At 49.6% G+C, this 26,555-nt stretch overlaps 1 protein-coding gene across 1 annotated transcript in view; it reads right to left on the bottom strand.

The window, feature by feature from the left end:
• The window catches only part of FGD5 (FYVE, RhoGEF and PH domain containing 5), a 116,283-nt gene that overhangs the window by 3,409 nt on the left and 86,319 nt on the right, over positions 1-26,555 (bottom strand). The window contains exons 9-19 of the mRNA XM_007192631.2: positions 26,368-26,418; positions 25,724-25,782; positions 18,613-18,684; positions 17,243-17,311; positions 13,630-13,713; positions 12,050-12,129; positions 9,722-9,821; positions 9,267-9,404; positions 7,608-7,737; positions 6,733-6,863; positions 4,038-4,166 (exon numbers count right to left, since the gene is read on the bottom strand). Of these exons, the coding sequence (XP_007192693.2) occupies positions 4,038-4,166; positions 6,733-6,863; positions 7,608-7,737; positions 9,267-9,404; positions 9,722-9,821; positions 12,050-12,129; positions 13,630-13,713; positions 17,243-17,311; positions 18,613-18,684; positions 25,724-25,782; positions 26,368-26,418 (1,043 nt within the window). The remainder of the gene's footprint in view (positions 1-4,037; positions 4,167-6,732; positions 6,864-7,607; positions 7,738-9,266; positions 9,405-9,721; positions 9,822-12,049; positions 12,130-13,629; positions 13,714-17,242; positions 17,312-18,612; positions 18,685-25,723; positions 25,783-26,367; positions 26,419-26,555) is intronic.

Genomic DNA, 26,555 nt, shown 5'->3' with positions numbered 1-26,555 from the left:
GGGAGGAGGAGGAGGGGGAGTAGCGTTTGTGTCTAAAAGGGAATCAAGTTTCAAAGACTGCCCCTGAGCCAGGATGACACGTAAATTTGTGAAGCATTCCATATTTTTATTATACAGCAGAAACTAACACACCATTGTAAAGCAATTATACTCCAATAAAGATGTTTTAAAAAAAAAAAAGACTGCTAGATCAGAAAAAACTTTTGACAAAACTCAACATCCATTCACGATAAAAACTCATAGCAAACTAGGAATAGAAGGGAACTTCCTTAATCTGACAAAGGGCATCTATAAAATACCTACCAGTAACATCATATTTAAGAGGGAAATAGTGAATGCTTTTCCCTTAAGATTGAGACAAAGCAAGAGGACGCTCACCCTTACCAATTAAATTCAAAACTGTACTGAAACCTCTAAAAAGAACAAAGTTGGAGGACTTACACGACCTGACTTACAGCTTACTATATAAAGTTACAGTAATAAGACAGACAGTATGGTATTGGCATAAGGTTTGGTAAATATATCAGTAAAACAGAATAGGGAGCCCAGAAATAGACCCACACTTAGTCATTTAATATTTAATAAAGACACCAAAATAATCCAATAAGGAAAGGAAAGTCTTTTCAACAAATGGTGCTGGAACAACTGGATATCCATAGGGGAAAAAATGAGCCTTGACCCCTATCTCACACCATACACAAAAATTAATTTGAGATAGACCTAAATGTAAAAGCTAAAACAGTAAAGTTTTCAAAAGAAAATATGGGGAAAATAACTTTGTGACTTACAGTAGTCGGAAGTTTCTTAGGACATGAAAGCAATAGCCAAAAAAGAAAACATTAATTGACCTCATTAAAGTTATAAACTTCTGTTCACCAAAAGATTGATTGATTCATTCATTCATTTAAAAAAATGAACAGACAAGCCACAGACTGGGAAAGAATATTCACAAAACATTTATCTGATAAAAGACTGGTAGCCAAGATACAGAAAGAATTCCTGTAACTCAATAACAAACAATCTACTCTAAAAAATGGGCAAGACATCTGAACAGACACTTCTCAAAGAGAAATATATATATAGCCAACAGACACATGAAAAATGTCATTAGTCACTAGGGAAATCTAAATTAAAACCACATTAAGATACTACTACACCCTCACCAGAATGGCTAAATTAAAGACTGACAATACCAAGTGCCGACAAACACATGGAACAACCAGAACTCCCCAAATTTACCTACACTGTTGCAGGGACTGTTAAACGCTACACCATTCTGTAAAAATGTCTGCTAGTTCCTTAAAAGCCAAATATATACCCTTCTGTGATCCAGAAATTCCAATCCTAGGTATTCACCCAAGGTGAAATAAAAACCTATTTTCACACAAAAACCTGTATGCAAAAGTTTAAATTGGCTTTATTCATAACCGCCTCAAATTGGAAACAACTCAAATGTCCTTCAACTGGTGAATGGACCAAACAAACTGGTATATTCACAAAATGGACTACTACTCAGTCACAAAAGAAATGACCTACTACTGTATGCAACAACATGACTGAATCTCAAAAACATGCTGAGTGGAAGAAGTCACACATGATTCCATTTGTATGAAGATCTAAAAGAGATAACTAATGTACGGTAGGAAAAAAATCAAAACAGTGTGTTGCCTCTGGGGATAGGGGTGAGGTGGGGATTTACAGGGGTATTCATTAGTCAAAACTCAACAGATAGTATCCTTAAGATTTGTGTACTTCATTATATATAAATTGTACCTCAAAAGAAAAAAAAGATACAGAAATATTGAACTCTTAGGGGGAAGTATACTTGAAAAGCATCAAAAAGTAAGATGGATGAGAGATGAATAGACAGATATTTGTTCAAGGAAGTATAATAAAATGTTTACTGTATAATCTAGTTGATGGTTATAAGACAGTTCACTGTAAAATTCCTTCAACATTTCTTTATATGTTTGAAATTTTTTAAACATAATAATAATAAATATATTAACTAAATAATAAAATATTGGAAAACATTTAAAAGATTCTGATATATTTCTGACAGTCACTCTCTCCCAGGACTGTTACTGAGAGCAAGTTACATCTGCTTTGCGTTACCTCAGGGTACATGATGGGGTTCATGGTAGTGTAGACAGTGAAAACTGGCTATCCATTTTATCAAATCTTTTTCTTTGATGGAATTTGAAAGCTTGGTCCTGTCACTGGCTTAGCCTTATTGAGAAACTGTACAAGTTCCTCTCTCTGAAGAAGTGGCTTTGGAAGCATACTTAAATCCGTCTTTTAAAATTAACCCACACTCTCACTTCCATGACAACTGTTGCTCAGGACCCGGGGCCTCTGGGTTTTCCATTCTCAAACAGGATCCACTCTCTTTGGTGGTTGGTTAATTATCACTAGCCTTTGTTCATCTGTCTAAGCCAGCATTTCTTCCCCAAGTGTGTTTTCCATGAGATGCTCTGTGAGGAAGGGCCTGCTGTCAGGTCACCTTGGGACTCTTCACATCCTGGGGACCCACAACACGCCCTTGTTCGTTAGAGACTCAAAAGCACTACTGTGAGGAAGTCCCACACACTGTCTACTCAGGGTTCTCTCAGAACCCAGTTCTCAGAGGGCCCCTGTGAGTGTCCTGTGGAATGCCTACTTAGGAAGATGCCGCCCTGGGTTGCAGCACATTTCAGTTTGTTCCAGAAAGATCCACAATTTCCTCAGCACGGAGAGCCCCATCTGTGGACCCGTAAGTGAAAGGCCCCCTCAGGGAGGGCTTGCCTCACACAGTGCCCGAGTCACTCAGGCCCACAGTGGGTCCCCTCTGTGTGTCTGCGTCCCTCCTGGCCTCTGGGGTCCCTGAGGATGGGGCTGACTGCAGCCGGCACAGCTGCAGGCCCCTCATGAGGGAAGCTTTATGTCCGGAAGAAGGCAGTGCCTTCTGCCCGGTTGCCAGCATCTGCGGTCAGGGGAGAAGGGCCAGCCCTGTGCTGATGTGCACATCCTTGTGGGTAAAGCACCTACCCTGTGCAGCTGGGCAGAATGCATTTAAGTCCCATTTTCAAAGTGGATTTCGCCTCTGGAAACCATCAGATGGTGGGGCCTGGACACGGAAATCTTTCACATTATCCCACAGGTTCAGCCTGGGCCAGGACCAGAGCGCCCCCTGCTGTACAGCCAAGCTCACACCTATCTACTCCACAAGCAGGCTTGAGCAAGGCCCTCTCTCCGATATTTTAGTACATGTAAATGTAAGATGGTCTATGATATATATATATATATATATATATATATATATATATATATATATATATAAACTTAAGTTTTACTTAGCAGAAGAGTTACCACGAGGCAATACAGTTCCCTGACAAATGCACAGACAAAAAGTAAAGAAGTGGGACTTCCCTGGTGGTCCAGTGGTTAAGAATCCGCCTTCCAATGCAGGGGACGCGGGTTCGATCCCTGGTTGGGGAACTAAGATCCCACAAGCCATGGGGCAACTAAGCCCATGCGCCACAACTACTGAGCCCAAGCGCCCTGGAGCCCATGCGCCACAACTAGAGAGAAGCCCATGTGCCGCATTGAAGATCCTGCATGCCGCAACTAAGACCCGATGCAACCATAAATAAATAAGTAAGTAAGTAAGTATGGTAGCTTCCTCCAAGCTGCTGAATTTTGTCTCAAACAACTGAAGTGGAGAACAGAAAGGAGCTCTCTTTTAGGGAGTGCCAGCTTGTCCTGGATGCTGGGGCTGTGATATCCAAATGCTATGCTGCACAGGTCTGCCTGCTGTACTGCCTTAGCCCCACAAAGAGAAGGTAAATTACTCAGATTGGAAATGGACGCATGGCTGCATATCCACATGGCGTCCTTCAGGAAACACCTGACCGACGTGGGAACTGACGTGGGAACCAGATGCAGGACTCATACCGCCCTCTGGGGAGGCGCAGTGCACACCCCACATAGACAGTCTGAGGCACGAGCTTAACCCACGGGCCCTCACGGGAGAGGAGAGAAAGCAGGAACCACTCTACCTCACTGGCCATGTAGGTGTAGAGCACTTTGCCTTTGATGACAAACCAGAGCTTCTTCCAGTGCCTCTTCCCTTTCTTACAACGGCTGAGATAGCCGCTGATGGCGGAGCCCTCTCCGGAGGCGGCCACCTGGCAGAGGGAAGCAGGGCAGTCAGGGGACCAGGTAGTAGACACGGTTTACACAGAGCCAAAATGACACTGCAGACCCGCTGGCAGGGTGTTTATACTGCTTTGGAATCTGAGACTTGGATGATCTCGGGATCCATCCAGCACCTCAAAGGCAGCAAAACTGTACCATGTCTGAGAGACAGGATTTACTGACAGCATTTGCAGACCCTAGACACAGGAATCAAAAACTGCCTGCAGGAGTGCTGCCCCCTGGTGGAGATTCAGATTCCTGGTTCCCTGCCCTCAACCCCCAAGACCCCAAATTACAAAACTGCAGATATTTGGGGGAAAGTTTCTTCCTTCTAAAATTGATTCTTATACTTTTCAGCTTATTTCTTTCTTATATTTAAGAGGGGATCCCTTTTGTACTGTTTACCTGAAAGGTTTTATGATCTCCAGCCTAATGAGTTTGTTAACTCCTCTAAGTAGTAGTAGTAGTGGTTGTGGTCTGTTGAACAGGCTTCATATGGGGGCTAAGAACACAAGCTTGGAGTAGGACCAATCTAGGGCTCCAGCACAGGCTCTACCAGCTACTAGAAGGGTAATGTCAGGCCACTTACTTCCTCTAAGTCTCAGTGTCCTTACTAGTAAAACTGGAATTAAGTGACATAAGACAGGTACCTGTCAGGTACAGTGCCTGACCCACAGTAAGTGCTCCATAAATATTCACCTTACTATGAGAGCAATAAAGCCAGGTTTTGAAATAATTTCATCTGACTTTCTCATTTTACAGGTGGGGAAACTGAGGCCCAGAGGAATCTACCAAAGGTCAAATCCTGACTTAGTTGAAGAGAGGGTAAGAACTCAGATCTCTCAGCAAATGTTCTGAAGGTCAGCTAACTTCAGTGTAGGGAGAGAAAGCTACAGCCAGCCGGGTGTTTTGAGAAGTACCAGGAAAGGAACCTGCCCCTCTCCGGGTCCCAGGACTCCTAACACCAGACTCGACTTCTCTTCCCACACTTGACCTGCTGGAGCAGCTCCCAGAGTGAGAAAGGCAGAATGGACAGAACACGTCAGGGAAACCGACTCTGCGATCTCCCTCCCTGACAGATACTCCAGGGGCAGCATTCCTGCAGACCTTCCCATGGGAAGCAGATCTCACTGCTGAGGTGGAGCTCCTGGGGGAAGAGGAGAGGGGCGGAGGGAGACGGGCGCCCATTTCTTCTGGAGCTGCTGCAGAGCCCACGGTGTAGTCTTCGCTGAATAACAAAAAGGTTGTCACTCTGGGCAAAAACTGCCAACCTGGCTGGGGCAGATCCACACAGCACCAGGATCATAGTGCCCTGATGCCCAAAGAGTGAGAATGGTTCTCGAACTCTGCACCCACAGAACACTCAGGTTCTATGAGCTCAGCTCATGCAGACACCACAGTGGGAGTGAGAGGGTGATCTTTTCTCAATTTGTGGAAAGGGACTAGTTAAATAAATGATGAGACAGACACACGATGTAAGAAGTGTGAGATTTATGTGTATGAACTACTGTGAAATAACGATATCGAAGATAAATTAACTAGAAGAAATGTACAGAGGACCCAGTATATCATCTTTCGGGTAAAAAAAAGGGTCTATGATCGTCTATCTTCATTATGTATATGCACAAAAATTTCTGGAAGAGTCCATAAGAAACCTGATGGTGGTTACCTTTGAGGGGTGGGACTGAAGGAGTCTGGGGAGGGAGAGAAACTCACTTTTCATCATATAGTCTTCTGTGTTGTGAAAAAATTTTTATCACATATGTGTTATTTACAAGATTTTATCACATATGTGTTATTTACAAGATTTTTAAAATGCAAAAGGAATTAAGTTAATGGACAGAACTGTACTCATTTAAAATTCGCATCCCTAACACTTTTTTAAGCCCTTACCACCTGCTACTCAATAATGAATATTAATGAGAAAACCTGGAAACAGCTGATCACTCTTCTTTTGACGGCATGTATATTCATGGCACACATTTGTTTGCGGTTGTGATTAGAATACAGACATGTAATCTGGTCCTGTTTCCAGAATGGAATTGAGTTTAGCTAATTCTGAGGTTTCCTGCAAAGAGCCCCACGACCTTCAGGAGGCTCACCACCTGAGCCCGCGTGGGACCCCCAGGGTGAGAGAATGGTGCAAAGCTCGGGGGCGGGGGCAGGGGGCAGGGAAGCTGACATGGGAGACCTGAGCCAGGACAAACGGCTTTAGACCCAAGTGCCCGGGTGATCTGTGCAGTAACCCTGGGGACTAGGTCTAGGCTGGGGGGACAGGTGCAGAAAAGGATGGGAGAGATGTCTCCTAGCACCACCTACAACCACTTGGGCTCCTGTCCTCTGCCACCAACAGGTGTCTTCTCAGTCACCCAGGAGACGGGCCTGTGCTTCAGGGCTGCCTTTGTTAGCGTGAGTCAGGACGCCTCCCATTAGGGATCGTCTTTGTCCTGAAGAGCCTGGTCCGGCTTGGGCGGGGGGTCCGTCCCTGTCCACTGAGAAGGACCGAGAAACTTCTAAATCCACAGCCTCCCACGCAGGTAGCCCCACCTGCCTTACCTCGGTCAGTGCCGAAGGGACTTTCTTCTGCTTCTTGAAGGCTGAGGGGTTGATGCTCTGGAAGACGGACGAGAAGGCGCTACTCGAGAAGCGGGTGGAGGACAGGGGGAAGCTCATGCTCACCGGCCGCCCTGCAGCAAGACAAGCGCCGGAAGGGAGGTGAGCGTCCACGCGGATGGGCACGGAAGCCACGTGTCTGTAAAATCTGAGCTCCCGTCCCTCCCGAGATGGGACCCAGCCTCACTGGGGCAGTTCAGTGTGACCAGAAAGACGGGCACAGTCCCCTCTGCTAACACAAAGGCGGGGCTGGGGGCAGGCCTTCCCTGAGTGCTGGCTAGCCCCTCTTCTCTGAGTCCCCATGAGGCTGGGCTGTCCTCTCCAATGGCCTCAGGTGGCCCCGGAGGATGGGGGAGGGGGAGTTTGGTTTTAGGCCCAGGATCCACCTGCTTTCCCTCCAGCTGACCCTGCTCTGCCAAAGCCTGTCCCCTGCGCACGGGCTCTCACGGGCCAGCTCAGCTGCCTCGGGCTCCTTTACTGGAGGACCCTCAGCCCCTCCGTGACCACGACGCCTCTGCTCTCCATCTCGTCATCCTTATTGCAAAAAGGCCCCACGGAACACAGGCCTGCAGAGAGGGCCGCTACGCAGAGCAGACGTGAGCGCTGGCCAACCGTCCTCGCCACAGACGTGTGGACCCAGCGTTTCCCAAACTTAGCTGTCCGTGGAACCCTTCTTCTGGGTGCACCTATGCACTTTCTACAGAATCAATGTTTGGGGAAATGGTTTCTTCCTTGAGGGCTGCTTTTGTTCAGAGCCTCCCCAGGAAGGTGGTTGGGAGAAGCCACGTGGGGAAGAAAGGGAGGGTGGTTCCCGGTACCTCTCATCAGGCCTGGGATGTCCCCGCCCCTCTTCTTCAGCTCCCCGTAGCAGCCGTCACACACCTTGGCCATGCGGTCCTTGAGGTACTTCAGAGGGTACTTGTTCCTTGAGCAGTTCCGGCAGACGATCTGGTGGGGGGATGCGTGTCAGAGGGTCTCACCCCCCCAGCACATGCACAGTGACGCGTCCGCGCCCCCTGCCCGCTTGCCCCCACCTCCTCCAGGGCCCCGTGCTCTGAGCACAGTAATTATGTTTCTGTGCAGGTGCTTATCTGTTTTTCTTTTCTAAAAATTGAGATATAAGGGATACGTAACATTATTTTAGTTTCAGGTGTACAATGTAATGATTCAATATACATATATACAGTGGGCCCTCCATGTCTGTGGGTTCCACATCCACGGATTCAACCAACTGTGGATCAAAAATATTAAAAATATTCCAGAAAGTTTCAAAAGCAAAATGTGAATTTGCCATGTGCTGGCCACTGTTTACACGGAACTCATGCTGTATTTATAACTATTCACGTAGCATTTACATTGTATTAGGCATTATAAGTGATCTAGAGATGACTTAAAGTATACGGGAGGATGTGTGTAGGTTATATGCAACTACGACCCCATTTTACATAAGGGGCTTGAGCGTCCTCGGATTTTGGTATCCACGGGGATCCCAGGATCCAGAACCAATGCCCTGTGGACATCAGGGGAGACTGTATGCTGAAATGGTCACCACAATGTCCAGTGAGCATCCATCTGCCACATACAGTTACAATTTTCCTTTCTTGTCATGAGAACTTTTAAGATCTACTGTCTTAGCAACTTTCAAATATACACTACACTTTTTTTTTTTTTTTTCCCACACACACACACTGTATTTTATTTTTACAAGAGATAGATAGACTGACACCAAGCATTGTACATGGATGACCACAACAAAAGCAACAATGATTGCAATTACCAAACATGAAACACACTTATACTATGTCATAATATTGACATTCAGTCCAGTAATCCTCCACTGTAACAGCTCCTTTACTTTGCAGTGAAAATTGATTTGTATATTCTTTTCCTCTGAGTCCTTGTGGGATTTTTTTTTTTTAATTCAGGCAGAAAGTCACAAAAATTATACTCATCCTCATCAGTTCACTCAGTCCCATGTAATTAATTTCTTTTTTTTCATCTTGATCTTTTGTTAGCAGTTTTATGAGTTCATCAGTTTTTCATTAGAGTTCTGAAAATGCTTATTCATTCAGTTCAGCAGTACAGTCAGTTACCAGAAACCTGTACTTGTCAGAGTCTTTTCCATGAATTTCTTGAAGATGAAACTCTTTTTACACTACACTTTTGCTAACTAGCATCGCCATGCTGTAAGCTGATCTGTTTTTCTGATGAGCCCGTGCCCTTAACCGTGACAGGATGCTTTTCATCCCAGGATAACCACCACATCCGCTACGACTTCCTTTTGAGAGCTTGCTGGTGTAGTGGGATGGGCCTGGGATCTGGAGTCCTGGTGGGAGGGTACCAGTAAAAGGGGACTTAACTTCACAGGGTTGGTGTGAGCATGCCCCACTCTGGGCCCGACACGCAGCAGCTGCTGGACGCCCCCCGGTCCCCACCCGACGCCGCCCCCACGCCCACAGCCCCTGACGGGGACTCACCTTGCCGCAGGCGTGGCAGTGGTGGCGCCTCAGGGTGAGGGAGAAGTCACAGCCGCAGTTCATGCACATCATCACGTGTGTGACAGGCACTAGGGTCGGGGGCCTCTCCCCCAGGCTGACCCCCAGCCTCTCCCGTATCTGGAGCAGCGGAATCGGGCAAGCAGCGGGGTCAGGAGACCAGCTGGATGGGCGCCCCCCCTACCCCGTACGGGGTGTGTACGTGTGTGGGCGGGGTGGACTCCACTTCTACAGGCTCCCCTGCAACCCCCAGGGAGCTGACCTCGGTTACAAACAGAGCCCTAGGTGCCAGGCTGTGGGCTGCACGGTAATCACCCTGAGCCGGGCGCGGGGAGGACCCAGGGCCCTGATGGAAGGAGAGGCGAGGCCTTGTGGGTGTGCAGGGGCCCCAGGGAAACCCAGGTCTGTGAGATGGGCGCCCCAGAAACTCCACTCACCTCCACGCTATGCTGGAAGGCAGCCAGGGCCTGGGCCTTGTAGTCCTCAGGGAGGGCTCTGCTCAGACAGCTGTGCCACTCGTCCCTCTCTGCACAGGAGCTGTGGGCATGAGCTGGAGTGAGCAAGGGGCGCACAAGGGCTCTGCCTTCCGCCCTCTGGGGGCGGACCACGTCCTGGTGGCCCCCGCCCCTCCCCGACGCCGGAGCCTCTCTCCCCCATGCCCGAAACCCCACTGGCCAGCCCGGCCACCCGCCAGACGGGCCAAGGCTTGCACCGCGGCACCTCTGCTTCCGAGCAGGCGGCCCCAAACGTTACTTGTCTTCGGGCTCTGCCTGTAACAAGGGAACATCCAACACTGCTCCTCTAACTCCCAGAGCTGTTGTAGGGACCAAATGACACGTGTGGTGTGGGGGACTCTGTCGAGGACACAGCACCGTGCAAAAGCAAGGGGTCCCACACTTTAGGGGGGCAGGCTGGCAGGGGGGCTGAGGGCCAGGTACCACTGGGAGGGTGGGTGGATAAATGCTGGCAACGGTCACCGTCCCACTCTCTCCATCTTCCTCCTCAGTTTCCCACACAACTTCCCACTCACTCATCCAAAACGCAGACTTCCCATCCCTGCTCCGAGCCTGGCAGGGTCTCCTGAGTGGTGAGAGCCACACCTGGCCTGAGCTGCCCCAGAGCAGCTTCAGGGTGGAAATTCTCACAGAGCCCCCTAGATGTCTTTCCCACCCCGTACGAAGTGTGCAGACTCAAACCAGAAGAAGGGACCAGTTTGGCCTGGGAGGGAGGGTGGTGGGCAGCCAGATGCCACGTCCCTAAAAGGAGATGCATGAGTCCCCTGGAAGCTTCAGTGTGAAGTATCTGGGGCTAGCAGGAAGGTGACCGGCCTGACAGTGGCAGTGGCTCCTTGAGGCCACTGGCCAAAGAGCAGTGCCTCTGCCTAGGAGAGACGGGCAGCCCCACCTGAAGGGCTGAGCGTGGCCGGTCACTACCCTCACTTCACGGTTGGGCAAAAGGAAACCATACCCTGGGCCTCCTCATGCCCCTGATTTTACCTAGAGATAAGGAGAGGAGAGGCCATGGAATCCCACCCAGGCATCACCTCCTCCAGGAAGCCTTCCCTCACTTCCCCAGATGGAGGGGTCACTCCTTAGAATTTCCAAGGCTACTTCTACCCCCTCAGGCAGTAGATAGTAGTGGAGAAGTGCTCTGGCTCACACAGTCCTGCGTTTGAACACCAGTTCTGCCTCACATGGATGTGGAACCCCTCTCTAGGCCTCAACTCCCTGCACATGGGAGGAGCTGCAGGCCCCACCTCCAAGGGTGGTGCTGAGGATCCGAGGATGCGCCTGACACCTGGCAGGTGCCCAGTGCATGTCACCTTTGTCATCACTACTATTACAGCAGTTATGCTCTGCTAGGTCATAACTTTCCAACCTGTAAAGTGGGCTCTTCTGAGCAAATCAAGGCTTAGACAGTTTGTGTCCTCAGCACAGGACTGGGCACTGAGGACGGGAAAGCGCATCTATGAGAGAGCGTGTGCGTCAGGCCGGACGTCCCATCCCACACCCAGAACCACGCCCACAAGGGGACCTGCTGCCGCCCGGGTCACACGCTGGCTGGGAGGGAAGACACCCCAACCTGGGCAACTCTGTACCCCTACTGTGCCCAGAGAGGCCCCTGGCAGGAGCCCCCGCTCCCTGGTTTCTGAGCCCCACCCCCCGGCTTGACCTGGCCTTGCCCTGAAAGAGGGAGGGGGGAGCTCTTTCTCTGCCAGAAGCCAGCGAGGAGGGGTCCCCGGGGCAGAGCTCGAGGGCCTAAAGAAAACAGTCATCTCTGATAGAAAAAGCCTTACCCCCAAACAGGGAAAGTAAAATGATGAATGCTCACTCCTTATTTTTCTCTCACTCTCCAGACCTGGAAGCCTAAACGCAGACCATTTTGTGAACTAAGGTGCACCATGCACTTTTCACTGGCTGTAACTCTTCTTACTGCTGCAAAGACCCAATAATCCTTAGGGTTTTACAACGATGAGATATTTTTATATTTAAGCAACGGGCTCTGGAAACCCCTGAGATTCTATGTAAAGTATTATGTGTATGCTCATTTTTTTTCTGGGGAGAGAAGTCATAGTTTTACCAGATTCTCCAAGAGGTCTGTGATCCAAAAAAGGACAAGAAATAATGAAAAGACAAAAGTCCTTTACCCAAAAGGATACCAAAATAAAAATGACAACACTTCCAGCATCTGCTATTCCAAATGTTCCCACCAGCAAAATCCTGCCCCTTCTGCCCCAGACCCTCCCTCCTTTCCCCTCCTCCTACCTTGCAGACAGGGTCAGGCAGGACTCAGAAGTCTCGATCTTCAGGGCATAGGGCACTTTCTCCATCACAGGGCGGCTGACCTGGAAACCAAGAGCGGCCCCTCAGGATGGGGGTGGGAGGGGTCCTGCCACTGCCCCACTCTGAGCCTGAGTTTCCTCATTGTAAAGGGCAAACCTTTCTTACGTGGAAGATGGGGGGTGTGTGTTTGTGTGTGTGTGTGCATGCACGCGCGGTGAGGGCTCGGCTGCCGACTCCAACTCTGTGGCCACCCGCCCACACCCAGGAAGGCTACAGGCATCCCTCTTAGAACCCATCGTTCTGGACAAGTACCTGTCCAGCGGCCACCCTCCCTCACGGCCTCTGTCACAGACTCCTGAGCAGAAGCTTTGGTTCAAAAAGGGAAGCCGCCTCCCAGCTGAAGGAGGTGTTTCCCTTCCCCTTCTCCAGGTTAGGAGCCTCAGGAGCGGGAAAGCCCCTGCAGGGCCCCTACAGCTCTTCCTCCCTCCCGTCCCTCCGCCCTCCCAAACGACAGCCCGCACCCAGTTCCCCCACTTGAGTGCTCCCCTCTCTGACCCTGCCCCCACGCTGGGCTGGAATTAACTTCCTAAACCTTCCTGCTCATTGAGAATCCCCATCAGCTCCCAACCAGCCCCGTATTCGGGACCCAAGTTACAGCAAGTGAGGTCACAGCTCTGTCACCTTCCCTTCTCTCCAAGCTCACCCGTGAGAATGTCCAGCTGGGCTGGCATCTCTCTCACATTTAAGAAATACCTGCCACTTGAATAGGTATTTGCACTCCCATGTACATTATTCACAGCAGCCAAAAGGTGTAGGCAACCCAAGTGTCCATGGATGGATGATGGGTACACAAAGTGTGGTCTACACATACGATGGAGTATTATTCAGCCTCAAAAAGGAAGGAGATTCTGACACTTGCTACCACATGGATGAGCCTTGAGGACATTATGCTCAGTGAAGTAAGCCAGTCACAAAAGGACAAATATCGCATATGATTCCACTTATATGAGGTCCCTAGAGTAGCTAAATTCATAGAGACAGAGAGTAGAATGGTGGCTCCCAGCGCCTAGCGGAGGGGGGATGGGGAATTAGTGTTTAATGGGGACAGAGCTTCACACTGGAAAGATGAAAAGAGTTCTGGGGTGGATGGCGGATGGTGGATGGTGGCAGTGGCAGTACAACAACGTGAATGTACTTGATGCTGTCAAATTGTATACTTAAAAATGGTTAAAATGGTAAATTTATATTATGCATATTTTACCACAATTGAAAAAAAACACCTGCTTGTTTCCTCCCTCCGAGCCTTTCCTTATGCATTTCCCTCCTCCTAGGACCCCCTTCTCCTCTCCCTTCCCTATTTGTCCAAATATTATCCACTCTGAGGGACTCAGCTCCCCCGCCCAGGAGGCCTCCCTCACCCTCACTCCCCCTGGACTACCTACAACAGAATCCTGCTGTAACTCACAACCCAGGCTCCCTCACCTCCGCTGGTGTGTGAGCTCCAAAAGCAGGGCTGTGTCTCCGCCTCCCCTGGGGTCCCCCCACCCACCCCAGGTATCTACCTTCATGCTGGCCACTGCCAATGCATTCTTCAGCCGGTACTTCCCATCCTTCTGGGGATACGTGTACAGGAGCACATCACTCATCTGGGGAGAGGGGAACCCCATCAGACGTGTCTTGGCCCCAGAAAGCTGTGCTGGGTGTGTCCTGGAGCATCACTGAGCAGAGGCATCTTGCATTCCCCGTGACCCACACAGGAGAGCAAAACCGCTCTGGCCTGAAACGGGACACCCTTCCCCGCAATTCCACTCTGACATAGACACCCAGGAGGAACAAATGCAGATAGATGCCCACAAAAAGTCAGGTATGGGAATGTTCTTAGAGGCTTATTCATAACAGCCCCAAAGAAAAACAACCCAAACGTCCATCAACAGGTGACTAGACACAGAAACTGTGGTTCATCCACACCTCACAGCCACACAGTAACCACAGAGCAGACAGATACATGCCTGATGACAGGGCTCAACGTCCAACACATGCCAGGGAAAAGAAGCCAGACTCTGGAGTACACGCTGCTTCACAACATTTATATGAAGCTCCAGAGCAGGCAAAACTCATCTATACTGATGGAAACAAGGCCAGTGGTTGCCTGGGGTGGGGGTGGGGGAAGGTGCCTGACAAGCGGCACAGGGGAACTTTCTGGGGGCTGGATATGTTCTGTACCTTGACCCAGGTGGTGGTCACACGATGATATACAATTGTCAACACATACTAACACGTACACTTAAAACTGATGCATTTAACTCTATATAAATTAAGCCTCAGGGACTTCCCCGGTGGTCCAGTGGTAAAGAATCCACCTTCCAATGCAGGGGACACAGGTTCAACCCCTGTTCGGGGAACTAAGATCCCACATGCCGTGGGGCAACTAAGCCCGCGCACCACAACTACTGAGCCCACGCGTCTCAACTAGAGAGAAGCCCGCACCAACTAGAGAGAAGCCTGCGCGCCGCAACGGAAGATCACGCATGCCACAACAAAGATCCCACGTGTCGCAACTAAGACCCAACACAGCCAAAAATAAAAATAAATAAAATATTAAAAATTAATTAATTAAGCCTCTACCAAGCAAAGTTAAGGAAGGAAGGGAGGGAAGGGGGAAGCTCCTTGGGGACAGGGAGCTGGTGTGTTCTATTCACCGCCGTACCTCCAGCAACGTAGTAGGTGCCCAATTAATATTTGTTGAATGAACAACTGAAGCTTCCTGCCCCGAAGCAGGGCAGAGGTGAGGAAACATAAGGAAAGTCATTTCTCCTCTGGAGAGAGTGTTTCTGTTTGGCTAAAAGTTTACAGCTTGAAGAGCCGACGCCACGCTCTGGGTGGGGCTGTGGGCCGTCAGTCCTGACCCTGCTCTGCAGCAGCTCTGTGACTATGGACAAGCCGTTGCCCTCTCTGAGCCTCAGCCTCCTCACCTGCCAAGCGGGGGACATCCCCACCCCCACATCACTACAAACATTGAGAGTGGCCCCCAGTGAGCCCCTATGCATAGGAGCCAAGGCAGACTAGGGGTGTCCTGAGGATAGAACAGGACAAGGCATCTCGGGGTCTGAAATGGAGCAAGAACTCAGGATTTACACTCCTCTCCCTGCAGACAGAGTCTGCTGAGGGGACAGAATGGGTGAGTTTTCCTGCCACCAGCTCTCTTGGTGCTTCTGGCCAGGGCGGTGTGGGAGACCCAGCCTGGGCACTGAGCTGCCGTGTAACCTCAGGCAAACCCTTCCTCTCTCTGGGCCTCACTGTCTAAACAGAGTTGGAATAGACCAGGGTTGGCAATTTTTTCCGTAAAGGGCCAGATAGTAAATATTTCAGTTTCTGTGGGCCAGGTGGTCTCTGTCGCAACTGCTCAACTCAGCTGCTACAGCCTAAAATCAGCCACCGACAATCATAAAAGAATGCGTGAGGCTGCGTTCCAATGAACCTTTCTGAACAAAACAGGCAGCAGGCCGACCCCTGGGTCAGAGGAGCCTTCAAAGCCCCTTCTGGCTCTGTTCTTCTAACACTGACAAGGACTACTGGCCATTCCACATGCACTCCCGGGCAGGCCAGGTGCTGGGCTAAGCCCCCGGAATGATCTCAATTCATCCCCCAGCAATTCCCTCAGGCAGGTGCTGTTATTATCATCCCCATTTCACAGAGGGAGAAACCGAGGCACAGACTGGCTAGACAACCTCCTAGGATCACAAACCTCATCAGTGGCAGAGCCAGGGTCACGAGTAAATGAGGGTGCCTCCAAGTGTGTGCAGGGTAGTGTACTGGTGGTGGTCACATGGTGACCAAACCCCGCCCACCCTGGGGAACCCGCCTGTGTCACTACCACAGCGGTTCCAGCCTTCCTGCGGCTGCCCCTCGAGCCCCTGCTGCCATGGCAATGCCACGAGCACCCAGGGCTCTATGAGTGGTCCAGGACCACGCTGCCTGCCTTGCACTGCAGCACCAGCCAGCCAGAGGGAGGGGTTCTCACGGGAGGTGACAGGTGGCTGCGAGGACGGAACAGAGGGAGAAGAGCCTCTAAGCTCGGCGCCCCTTGTGCTCTATGAGGAGTGGAGTGACCCACTGAGGCCAGGCTGGGGCCTCGGGACACGTGCCACAGAGGCTCCCCAAACCCTGATGGGCAGCCGCAGACGTGCCGCTTCGGTCAGGCCCAGGATTCCCCTGCTCAGGACCATGAGCCCTCTCTGAAATTCAGTCCCCAAGTGGCAGAGGGTCTATCTGAGGCCTGGTGTAGACCCAGCTCATGAGTGGAAGACCCCATCTGCAGCCAATGACTCCACGAGACTCACAGAGCTCCTCCAGACACACCACGCTCCTCCCGCCTCTACGTTTGCTTATGCTGTTCCCGCTCCTCCAATGCCCTTCCTTTGTCGGCCTGGTCCTACACACTGACTCAGAGCCTCTCTCCTTTTACTTTGCACACGATTGTAACAAAGTGTAACGAGGCTGTTAGGGCAGCCACAACTGCCAGTTGATGACAGCTAACGGCGAAGGAGCAGAGAGAAAAATTACATCCAGCAGAGAGAAGAACTTAAAAGGCAAAACAACTTGCAGGGTCGGGGGCGGGTCTCAGGACTGGGGCAAAGAGCTGCTTGTAGCTCGGTAGCCACTGAGGTTGATGTTACTATACCCCAGGCCTGGACATTCCCTGGTGTTCCAGACTGTGGCGGTAAATCATCAAAAATGTTACGGATATCCCATCCTGTGCACAGTGGAGAAAGGGCTGGGCTCGGGTCAGAACCCTGGCTCCCTTCTGGGCCTCTGCCACCGACCTGTGGGCAGATCCGGCCAAGCCAACCCTCCTTTCGGGATCTCAGTTTTCTCGTTTGTTAGATAAGGCAGTTGAACAGCTATTCCCGGTTTAAGAACTTCTTGGTTTTAGGATGGGCACCTGGGTAATTAAATTTTGGCAACATTCCCCTCAAAATCATTCAAGTAATACATGAGGGATGGGTTGTAAAGGCCTCAGCTTTCTGGAAAGCTCGGCTATTCAGAATGATCCTCACCTGAAGGATTACGCTCTGGTCTGGTCTCCCCTTTGCTTCCAGCTGTCCTTGAGTACTGCCCCAGAACACCTTACAGAACTTGACAGTCCTGGGTCCTGGAGGGGGGCCAGGTACTTACCAGAAACAGGTGTCGGGGGCGTCTGTTTTTCCCTGTTACTTTCATCAGTGTTCCTTCCTTCAGAAACTCCTGTGGGGAGAGAAGCAGACCTCCGTGGTCAGGCTGACACCCCCCTACGTCCTGGAGAAGGATCGGGGGGAGGCCCTTTAGTGGGAAACAAATTACGGTGCCTCCCAGAATACCAGAGAGCAACTCGTGGGAGAATTCCCAGCTTAGGAGACGTGCTCCGTGTTTGGTGGAGCAGCTCTGGGGACAGGCACCTGGCCTTTCAGGAGCATCCACCTTGAATTACATCAACCCCAGACACCATTCTGGCCACAGAGTGGTCCGAACAATGACTCGCTTGCTGGTTCGTTACCACAAGGGGTCCAATCGGAACAGAGCCTTTGAAAGTTTGCTAAAACGGCTGAAGACCTGTGAACAGTTGTTACAGCCCCCTCAATTCTGGAGGATACAAACAGATGTTTAATAAATATTCAGTAAACTGATGACGCGGGCCAAAACATTAGGTGTGATTTTACACCTAAATGCAATCTCTCATTCCTTTGTTCCTTGTCCTTCATGGACTGGAATAGGTAATAAACACATTTTTTGACTACTCTTGAGCTGTGTTTTATGTTTTCCATTTGGAAGCTTAAAAGTTGGTAAATTTGTCTCTTAAAAAATGTTATTTCTAAATTTATTTATTTATTTTTGGCTGCGTTGGGTCTTCATTGCTGTGCGTGGGCTTTCTCTAGTTCCGGCGAGCGGGGGCTACTCTTTGTTGCGGTGCACGGGCTTCTCACTGCGGTGGCTTCTCTTGTTGCGGAGCACGGGCTCTAGGTGCACGGGCTTCAGTAGTTGCAGCACGCGGTCTCAGTAGTTGTGGCTCGCGGGCTCTAGAGTGCAGGCTCAGTAGTTGTGGCACATGGGCTTAGTTACTCCACGGCATATGGGATCTTCCCAGACCTGGGCTCGAACCCATGTCCCCTGCACTGGCAAGCGGATTCTTAACCACTGTGCCACCAGGGGAATCCCCCAAAATGTTACTTTTAAAATGCTTTGTTGGGGTTCCTGAGAGATGATTTCCCTGATTTCCCAGCAACTGGACTAAACTAAGAATACTGGTGTCTCTTTTTCTCAGAGGGACACGGAACCCAAATGGCACTGTTTCTTTAAAGGCCCTGAAAGCGGAAAACCCCAGGCGAGGCAGCTGGGGGGCCTGAGGAGCCCAGCAGAGCCCTTGCCCTCCCCCCACCCTCCTGGGTGAACGGCACCTGCAGCCAGGCCTGCCTGGGGCCAGCCCAGCTGAACAATGGGGCTTATCAAGGCCTCGCCCGCCTGCCGGGCTGCCCCCTGCCCTTGCCCTTGGCGGCGGTGGTGGCACTCACCCTTCCTGGCTGGAGGAGATCACCTTGGCCCCGAACGCTGTGCTCAATGTGGACCAGCTTCTGTAGGTTTTCCTGTTGGTGGGAGCAGGGCGAGGGGGAGATGGTCAGGACGCCTCATCTCCTCTGAAGGAGTGGCATTGTTTCCACTTCAGAGGAGGAAATGCAGCCCAGAAGGGACTTGCTCCCAATCTGACCTCCTGTCGGTGGCAGGACCAGGAGTTGAGCCTGGGTCTGCAGGATGCCACCTCTGTGGACTGCCTACAAGCAGGCTAGTCTTTCTGGCCCTGGGGTCTGACACTGCCATCTTTCTGCACGTCATGGAGATGGTCACGTGGCCTCGCTGTGCTGTCCGATACCTGTTTGTCTCCCGGCCTCTGCTCCTACTCTAGCCTGTGTCCCCCGTAACACCTGGAGCATCTGGACCTCAATAACCCAGAGGTGACAGATGCCCAAGGCTGGACTGGCTCTGTGGGCTTGCGCCCTTGGTGGGGGGTGGGGGGCAGGGCCTGAGAGAGAATAACCAAAAAAGCGTAGCACCTGTGGAGGAAATGCTCCATGCTCCCTCAAGAAAAACAAGTGTGCCGGGACCTCCCTGTTGGTCCCTCACTGGGAATCCACAATACGTAAGGTGACATGCCCCCAGGCCTATGCACAGCATCCCGTAAAATTAGAAATGACAAGCACCTAACCCATGGGGCACACGCCCCTTAACCTTTTGCAGGGTTGTTTCTAAAGTCAATGAACAAGGTGAAAATAGTGTGTAGAGAAAATGTCTTGAATTTCAGGCCTTGACACTGTCCCCCGTTCAGGGCATAAAATCCTACCCATAAGAAATGTATATAAGTTGTTCCACTTCCGCTTATCATGTAGGAGCTGCAAGGAAACCATGCCCCCAACCTAACAGGGAGAAAAAGCCATATCATCTGCAAAAGCATAACTCTTCTTATGCCTATGGGAGAGGTGGGGTCCCAAGGCCATCGGGTGAACTGAGTCCCAAAGACTGACCACAGCCCCACCATGGAAACACAAGAGGAACGAGCTATTCTGCCTTTGGCAACACATGGGGAGGAGGTGGTCGGCATAAAGAAGGTGAGAAGAAAGCAGCTAAAATGTTAATAGATTCTTAAAGGTCAGGTGTGGGCTGGTGGGACAGTTCAGAATAACAGGGAGCCCCAGACACAAGGGGCATCTGCAGTCACTTGCAAGCTCTTTTCCAGGAGTTTCTGCCAGGTACTTACAAGGAAGACTGGGGCCAGAGAGAACCCCCTCTTGGTGGTGAAGGCAAGCAGGCTACCACTGGGGGCTGGAACAAAACCCTGCCCACTTCCACAGGCCCCCCTCTGGTACAAAACCCTTCAGCCACTGGGAGAGGTGGGGCAACCCTCCCACTCTCAGAGCCCAGGCAAAGAGCCACCCACTGCTTCTGGGGAAAGGGCAGAAGCAAAAGATATCTGTTCCAAGAAGAGGTGGGTAACCTCTCAGGCCCAGGATCGTGCACCAACACAAAGCAGAAACCTGTCAAAGACCTGCCAGAGACACACAGCAGAGTTTTGCCACCATGCAGAGGAGGGGCAGGAATGCTGAGAGAGCCTGGCTCACAGGCCCTACTTAAGACTGAGGCTTGTCCAGGAGAGCTGTGACCTATAAGCCTAGCACTGAGTAACAGGAAACAGTGGTCTACCCCTGAGAAGGGGCAAGAACAAAGAGATCTCCGAAGATGGAGCAGGAACATGAGAAAAACTCTCCGGCACCTCAGGCCCAACAAACAGCATCAGGTAACGGCAGTCCCCTTCTGGAGGAGCATGAAGTCTGTGGGGCTCTGAAGGCGAGGATGGTGACAACAAAACCTAAACCCAGCTCAGCTACTGACTGGATTGATGCAACTCCCACCCTCGACATGAATGGCATGAGTAAAAAAGAAGCATGTCCACTTCTGGAGGTAGACACTATCTCCCCCAGTCTCTACAGTTCTTCTACACATAATGTCTGGTATTCGATTAAACATTATGGGAAACACAAAAAAACAAGAACAAACCCCAACTCATTTTCAAGAGATAAAGCATTCAAGAAAACCAGAATGTGAGGTGACACAGATGTTGGAGCCATCAGACAGGGACATTAGAATAACTATGATTAATATGTTAAAGGAGCTAGTGGAAAAGGTAGACAGCATGCCTGAACAGATGGAAATGTGAAAAATAAGAAATGTGGTATCAGAAATGAAGAATTCCTTTGACAGGCTTAACAGCAAACTGAACACAGCTGAGGAAAGAATGAATGAACTTGGGAGATAGGTAAGTTGAGATTCACCAAACTGAAACACAAAGAGAAAATAGAGTGGGGGTGGGGAGGAAGAACAGAGCATCCAAGAGAATTTTCCAAAATTGATGAACAACAACAAATCACAGGTCCAGGAAGTTTAAGAATCACAATAGGATAAATGCCACACCCCTCCAAAACACACATACTTAGATATCATAGTCAAACTTCTAAAAGTCAAATGTAAAGAGAAGATCTTGAAGGCAGCTAGTAAAAAAGGGACACATTACATAAAGAGGATAAATATAAACATTGCAGCAGACTTCTTATCAGAAACTAGGCAGGCCATAAGACAGTGGCATGGCATCTTTAAAGTTCTTAAAGAAAATATTGGTCAACCCAGATTTCTATACCCAGGAAAAATATTTTCCAAGAAGGAAGGTAAACTGATCAATTAAATAAATGCATGTTAGATGGCAGGAGCCAGGTTTCTCCCTGTTGGAGTGGAAATTTACAGATAAGCCAGGGAAGGAGCCTGGAATGATCCGTTTGGTAAGAATTAGAGTTGAAGACATCAGTAAGAACTCACATCTAGCTTAATACAGGTGGTTATATATAGAAATAGCTATAGATATGAGTATATACAGAGGTTGGTATATACACATTTATTACTTTGCTCTATAGCTAAGAGACTCTAGAAGAAATGATACCCCAATAGCAATGAGCAAACCTGGTGCCCAGATCTTGGTTTCTAATACCATTATCCAATTAAAGGACCAAGCCTCCTTGGAGAAATAGCTGATTCTAGAACTGGGGCAGGAAATATACAACATGAACCTGGAGCATCTTGTAGTGCCAGAAAGTAAGGAAGTGCTCGAAAAATAAATAAACAAAATAAAAATCCCCACCCAAACCCACATCGATGGGGGTATGTGAAAGGGGCACAGGAACCAACTGGCCAGGCTCTCAATGGCCAAAGCTGGAACAATTTGAGAAATAAAATAAAGTAGATGGGATTAGAACTCAAACATAAAATAAATATCCGTGAATTCTTACTGATATAAATAATTTATTTACAATTAGTGAATACATTAATAAATGAGGGAGAAGAGACAAATCTCCCTTGCAGAAGAATTCCAAATAATTTAGGTAGATACCCTGCTCTCAAGGAGAGGGAACATAGTTCCTCATTCCTTAAATGTGGGCTGTGCATAGTGACTTTCCTCCAAAGAGTACGGACAGGGCAGGTGGGGCTGGAACTTTACATGGAGAAATCCGACAAACACAACCTTGGCCAGGTGATCACGGTCAACATCAACAGTCATACAACAGGTTGCCAGTATGTACCCTTCATATGATATGATGAGAGTAGTACTTTCTGTGATCTTCTTCCCCCTAAACTACAAACCTAGTCTAATCATGAGAAAAATATCAGACAAATCCCAACAGAGGGCATCCTACACTATAACTGATTGGTATTCTTCAAAACTGTCAAAGTTACCAAAAACAAAGAAAGCCTGAGAAACTGTCACAGTCAAGAGGAGCCTAAGGAAACATGACATCTAAAAGTGATGCGATAAATATCTAAAAATCTTGTATGTTCTGGTATAACGTTGTAAGTCATAATTCTAGTTATTACTTTAAAATGTATATCTCAGAAATAACTAAATTTCCTTGTCAATTGCATTATTATGTACTTTCATCAAATCTTTAACCATGGTCATTTTTAAGTCTTTTGTCATTTACAGACAGTTCTAGGTGTACTCTGATGCTTATGCAAAAATGTTCCTATAAAAGGGTTTCATCTTCAAGGAATTCATGGAAAAGACTCTGACAAGTACAGGTTTCTGGTAACTGACTATACTGCTGAACTGAATGAATAAGCATTTTCAGAACTCTAATGGAAAACTGATGAATTCATAAAAGTGCTAACAAAAGATCAAGATGAAAAAAAATTAATTACATGGGACTGAGTGAACTGATGAGGATGATTATAATTTTTGTGACTTTCTGTTTGAATAAAAAAAAAAAAATCCCACAAGGACTCAGAGGCAAAAAATATACAAATCAATTTTCACTGCAAAGTAAAGGAGCTGTTACAGTGGAGGATTACTGGACTGAATGTCAATATTATGACATAGTATGAGTGTGTTTCGTGTTTGGTAATTGCAATCATTGTTGCTTTTGTTGTGGTCATCCATTTACAATGCTGGGTGTCAGTTTATTTATCTCTTGTAAAAATAAAATACAGTGTGTGTGTGAAAAAAACCCAAAAAACAAAACAAACAAACAAAAAATAAAAATAAAAGTGATGCGATATCCTGGATGAGAACCTGGAGAAAACATTAGGCAAAAATTAAGGAAATCTGAATGAACTATGGTCTTTAGTTAATAATACTACATCAATATTGGTTCTTTACTGTAACAAATGTACCATGCTAATATAAGATGTTCGTAACAGGGGAAACTGTGGCATGCATGCGAACTTTCTGTATAATCTTCTCAATGTTTTCTATACATTTAAAATTGTTCCCAAAAAAGCTCTATTCAGAAAGCAGAATGGTGGTAGCCACGGGCTGGGGAGAGGTGGGGATGGTGGTGTTTCAGACTGTGTGTTGGATGGTATGTGGGTCCCATTTTGGATTGGCGGGGTGGTGGGATCTGGCTTTTCCTGGAAACCATACCTCCAGCTATGACCTGTGTGAGGAACTGTGGTAATGGTTTGATGTGAGCATAAACCCCAAACGAACGCCGCCCTCCTCCAAGTAGCCTTCGCTGGTCCTCACAACCAATAAGTACTTTCCAGATTCTACTGAAGGCCATCTGGATTCACGGAAGACTTTGCAAAAAGGGGTTCTGGCACCTTCAAACATATTTTAATAGGATCACTCTGGCTGCCAGATGGAGAATGGAATGGCAGAGCTGGGAGGTGATGAGGCCTGAGCTGGGGGGTGACCGGGGGGAGGGAGAGGCAGAGCCTCAGTCCATCTTTCAGGAACACTCACAGCCACTGAGCTCTGCGTCGGGGTTGGGTTATCTGGACCTGCCCGTCCATGGCTCAGGCAGAGTCCTAGCCCGATCCCAGCAGGCGTGAGGTGGAGGCCACTAGTCCAGAGCAGGCCTGGTGCAGTGTCCGCAGGCAGCTGGAGAGACAACGGCCAGCCTGCATCTTGGCGTAGCATCAAGCCTGGCCCTTGGAGAAAGCCAGGAGGGCGTTTGGCCGTGGGCTACTCCAGTTCCTCCTCCAGGCAGGGGCCGTGTGCAGGAGCTCGCCACAGGAGGGAAGACACAGCCCTTCCTGACCTAGTTTTTCCTTTTGGAAGCAGAGGCATATCCCTCTTAAAGGGAAGCGCAGGCAGCCCAGCCCATCTGCTGCTACATCATGACAGGGCGCTGACTCCAAAGCACCTCTGTTTTTTGGCTACATTGAGGGAAATCTCAATGTACAAAATGTCAAAATGACAAAGAGCAGGGAGCCCACGGACACCAGAGCGGGGGTGCTGATGACAACAGCGTGTCTGACCCACTGGATTTCGCACCCAGCTGGCTTCAGCCTCCACACTTGCACACGCCTCCACCAGCCACCTTGACTTCTCCCCTCAGACTGTTTTCCGACCGCGCCTACGCTGTTCCCATCTTCCAGCCATGCTGGGTGACCCTCTGAACTCTGACATGTCTGGCACTTTCCCATCTCCATGCCTGTGCCCAGGCCAGGCCCTCTTCCTGGACCACCCTTGCTCCCTCTGCCTTCATGGCACGTGCACAGTCCTCCCTGTGTGGGCTCCTCCTGTATCATTCCTTCTCAGTGATCTCCCCGCTGGAGAGATGAATCCCTTCTCTGAAACTTGTAGCACTTTCTCTCTCTCCCTCACGATGTTTATCATGGTTCTCCATGTCCACGTATTTACTGCTCCACTAAGCTGTGATTTCCTCAAGGGCTGGGCTTCACGTCTTAGCTCTGCATCTCCAGACCCCAATACAAGACCTGACATACAGCAGGGGTCCAAGAGACGTTATTTCCTTTCCCCTATTTCTATCTGCTGATGACTCATTATAAGGATGCTCTGCATACCTGCCACAGCAAAGCTGAGCAACAGCTCGGCATACATACCACCGTCGCTCCCACCTCTGCCTGTGGAAGACATCACTAACCGATCACTGAACTCTTTCCCACTGGTCTAGGACTCGGCCTCAGAATCGTTCTTAACACACAGCTCTAGCATATTTACTGCTTAGAGGAGCAGAAAATATGTGGACACAAGTAACTGTGGTAACCACTGGAACAGAGTTGGGAGGTGGGATAAAACTGGCCATCCTGGACAGAAACGCAGTAAGCATCTGATCAGTATCTCCCGAATGCAGAGTTATACACTGTCAGAACCAGGCGTGCGCTTAGAGCTCACATGTTCTCGTGGATGAACGGCTCTCAAACTTTTGTGGGCCATTTACTTGGGGTGCTTGTTAAAAATGCCTATCTCTGAACCCTATCCCAGAAGTTCCAACTCGGAAGACCTAAGGCGTGCCTAGGAATCTGTAGTTTACAAACCACTCCAGGTGCTAACGCAAATGTTCTCAGACCACAGTCTGGGCACTACTTATCAGGTCTGTGCAAGTCTGCAGCCTCCTTCACTATTCAAATAAATGGTGAACTGGAGACCCAGAGAGGGACACACAGTACCTGAGGTCACACAGCAAATGTCAGGGCCAGAACCCACAGCTCTGCAAGATCCCATGAAATAAATGGTTGCCTGCACCCCCCACCAAGAAGTGGGGTACCACAAGGCAGACCTGTGCAGGGTGGAGGGGCTCCTGGAACCTGCACCCAACGGAAGCTGCCCAGGGCTGGACTTACCCCTTGCTCCATGCTGTCACTGGCGCGGTCTGTGACCTTGGAGATGAGGCTCAGCGCACCTACAGAAAGAAGCAGAGCCGAGCGCTGGGCCTCCTGGGGCGGGCCGGGCTAGCTGCCACCTCCTCGCCTCTCCCCACGCAGGTCCCCCTGCAGGGCCTTGTGTATGGGTGGCACCAATTCTTCCCATGGCCGGGTCAGGTCACTGGCCCAATCCCAGGTTGGCCACTACTGCCTAAGTGACCTTGACAGTCACGTGACCACCCCGTGCCTCAGTTTCCCTGGCTGTAACTAGAATATGTTAAAATAGGGACCGCCCTGGCAGGTCATATGCAGGGACAGCCACACAGAACTGGGAGGAAACAGGGAGTCTGGGTGAGATTTTTAGACCTGGCACCACCTCCTATCACTGAATTCTAGTCACCCCCTTCTCCTCCTCTGACTGGATGTCAGCCCATCCCAGGGAGCCCCCATGGTTGAGGTGAAGGGGAGTCACTCGGCAGCCCCAGAAGCCTCACGTCCCCTGCACACCCAGCTGGTGGGAGAGGGTTGTGTTGTGTGCCTGGGATCTGGTGTAGAGTCCAGAGCTGGGGAGAGGGACCAAAACAGGAACGTATCCCCTTCCTCTGGGTTCACACTGGACTTACCCTGCGTGTTATCGTACTCAGCCGAGTCCGGGCAAAGGTTATTCAAATAGTCTGCAGACAGAACAAGAGCCAGGAGTCAGTTTGCCTTGGTGAGGCCAGCCCGTCGTGTCCACAACAGGAGCCCCTCTGTCTCCAGAGATGGAATGAGACTTCCAGAAGAATGAGGTGCCCACCCTCTCTTCTGTTAG

The sequence above is a fragment of the Balaenoptera acutorostrata genome, chromosome 10, assembly GCF_949987535.1.
Source record: "Balaenoptera acutorostrata chromosome 10, mBalAcu1.1, whole genome shotgun sequence".
Taxonomy (NCBI): Eukaryota; Metazoa; Chordata; class Mammalia; order Artiodactyla; family Balaenopteridae; genus Balaenoptera; species Balaenoptera acutorostrata.
Note: the sequence above shows the minus strand (reverse complement) of the source record. Positions and strands in the feature narration are given on the sequence as shown.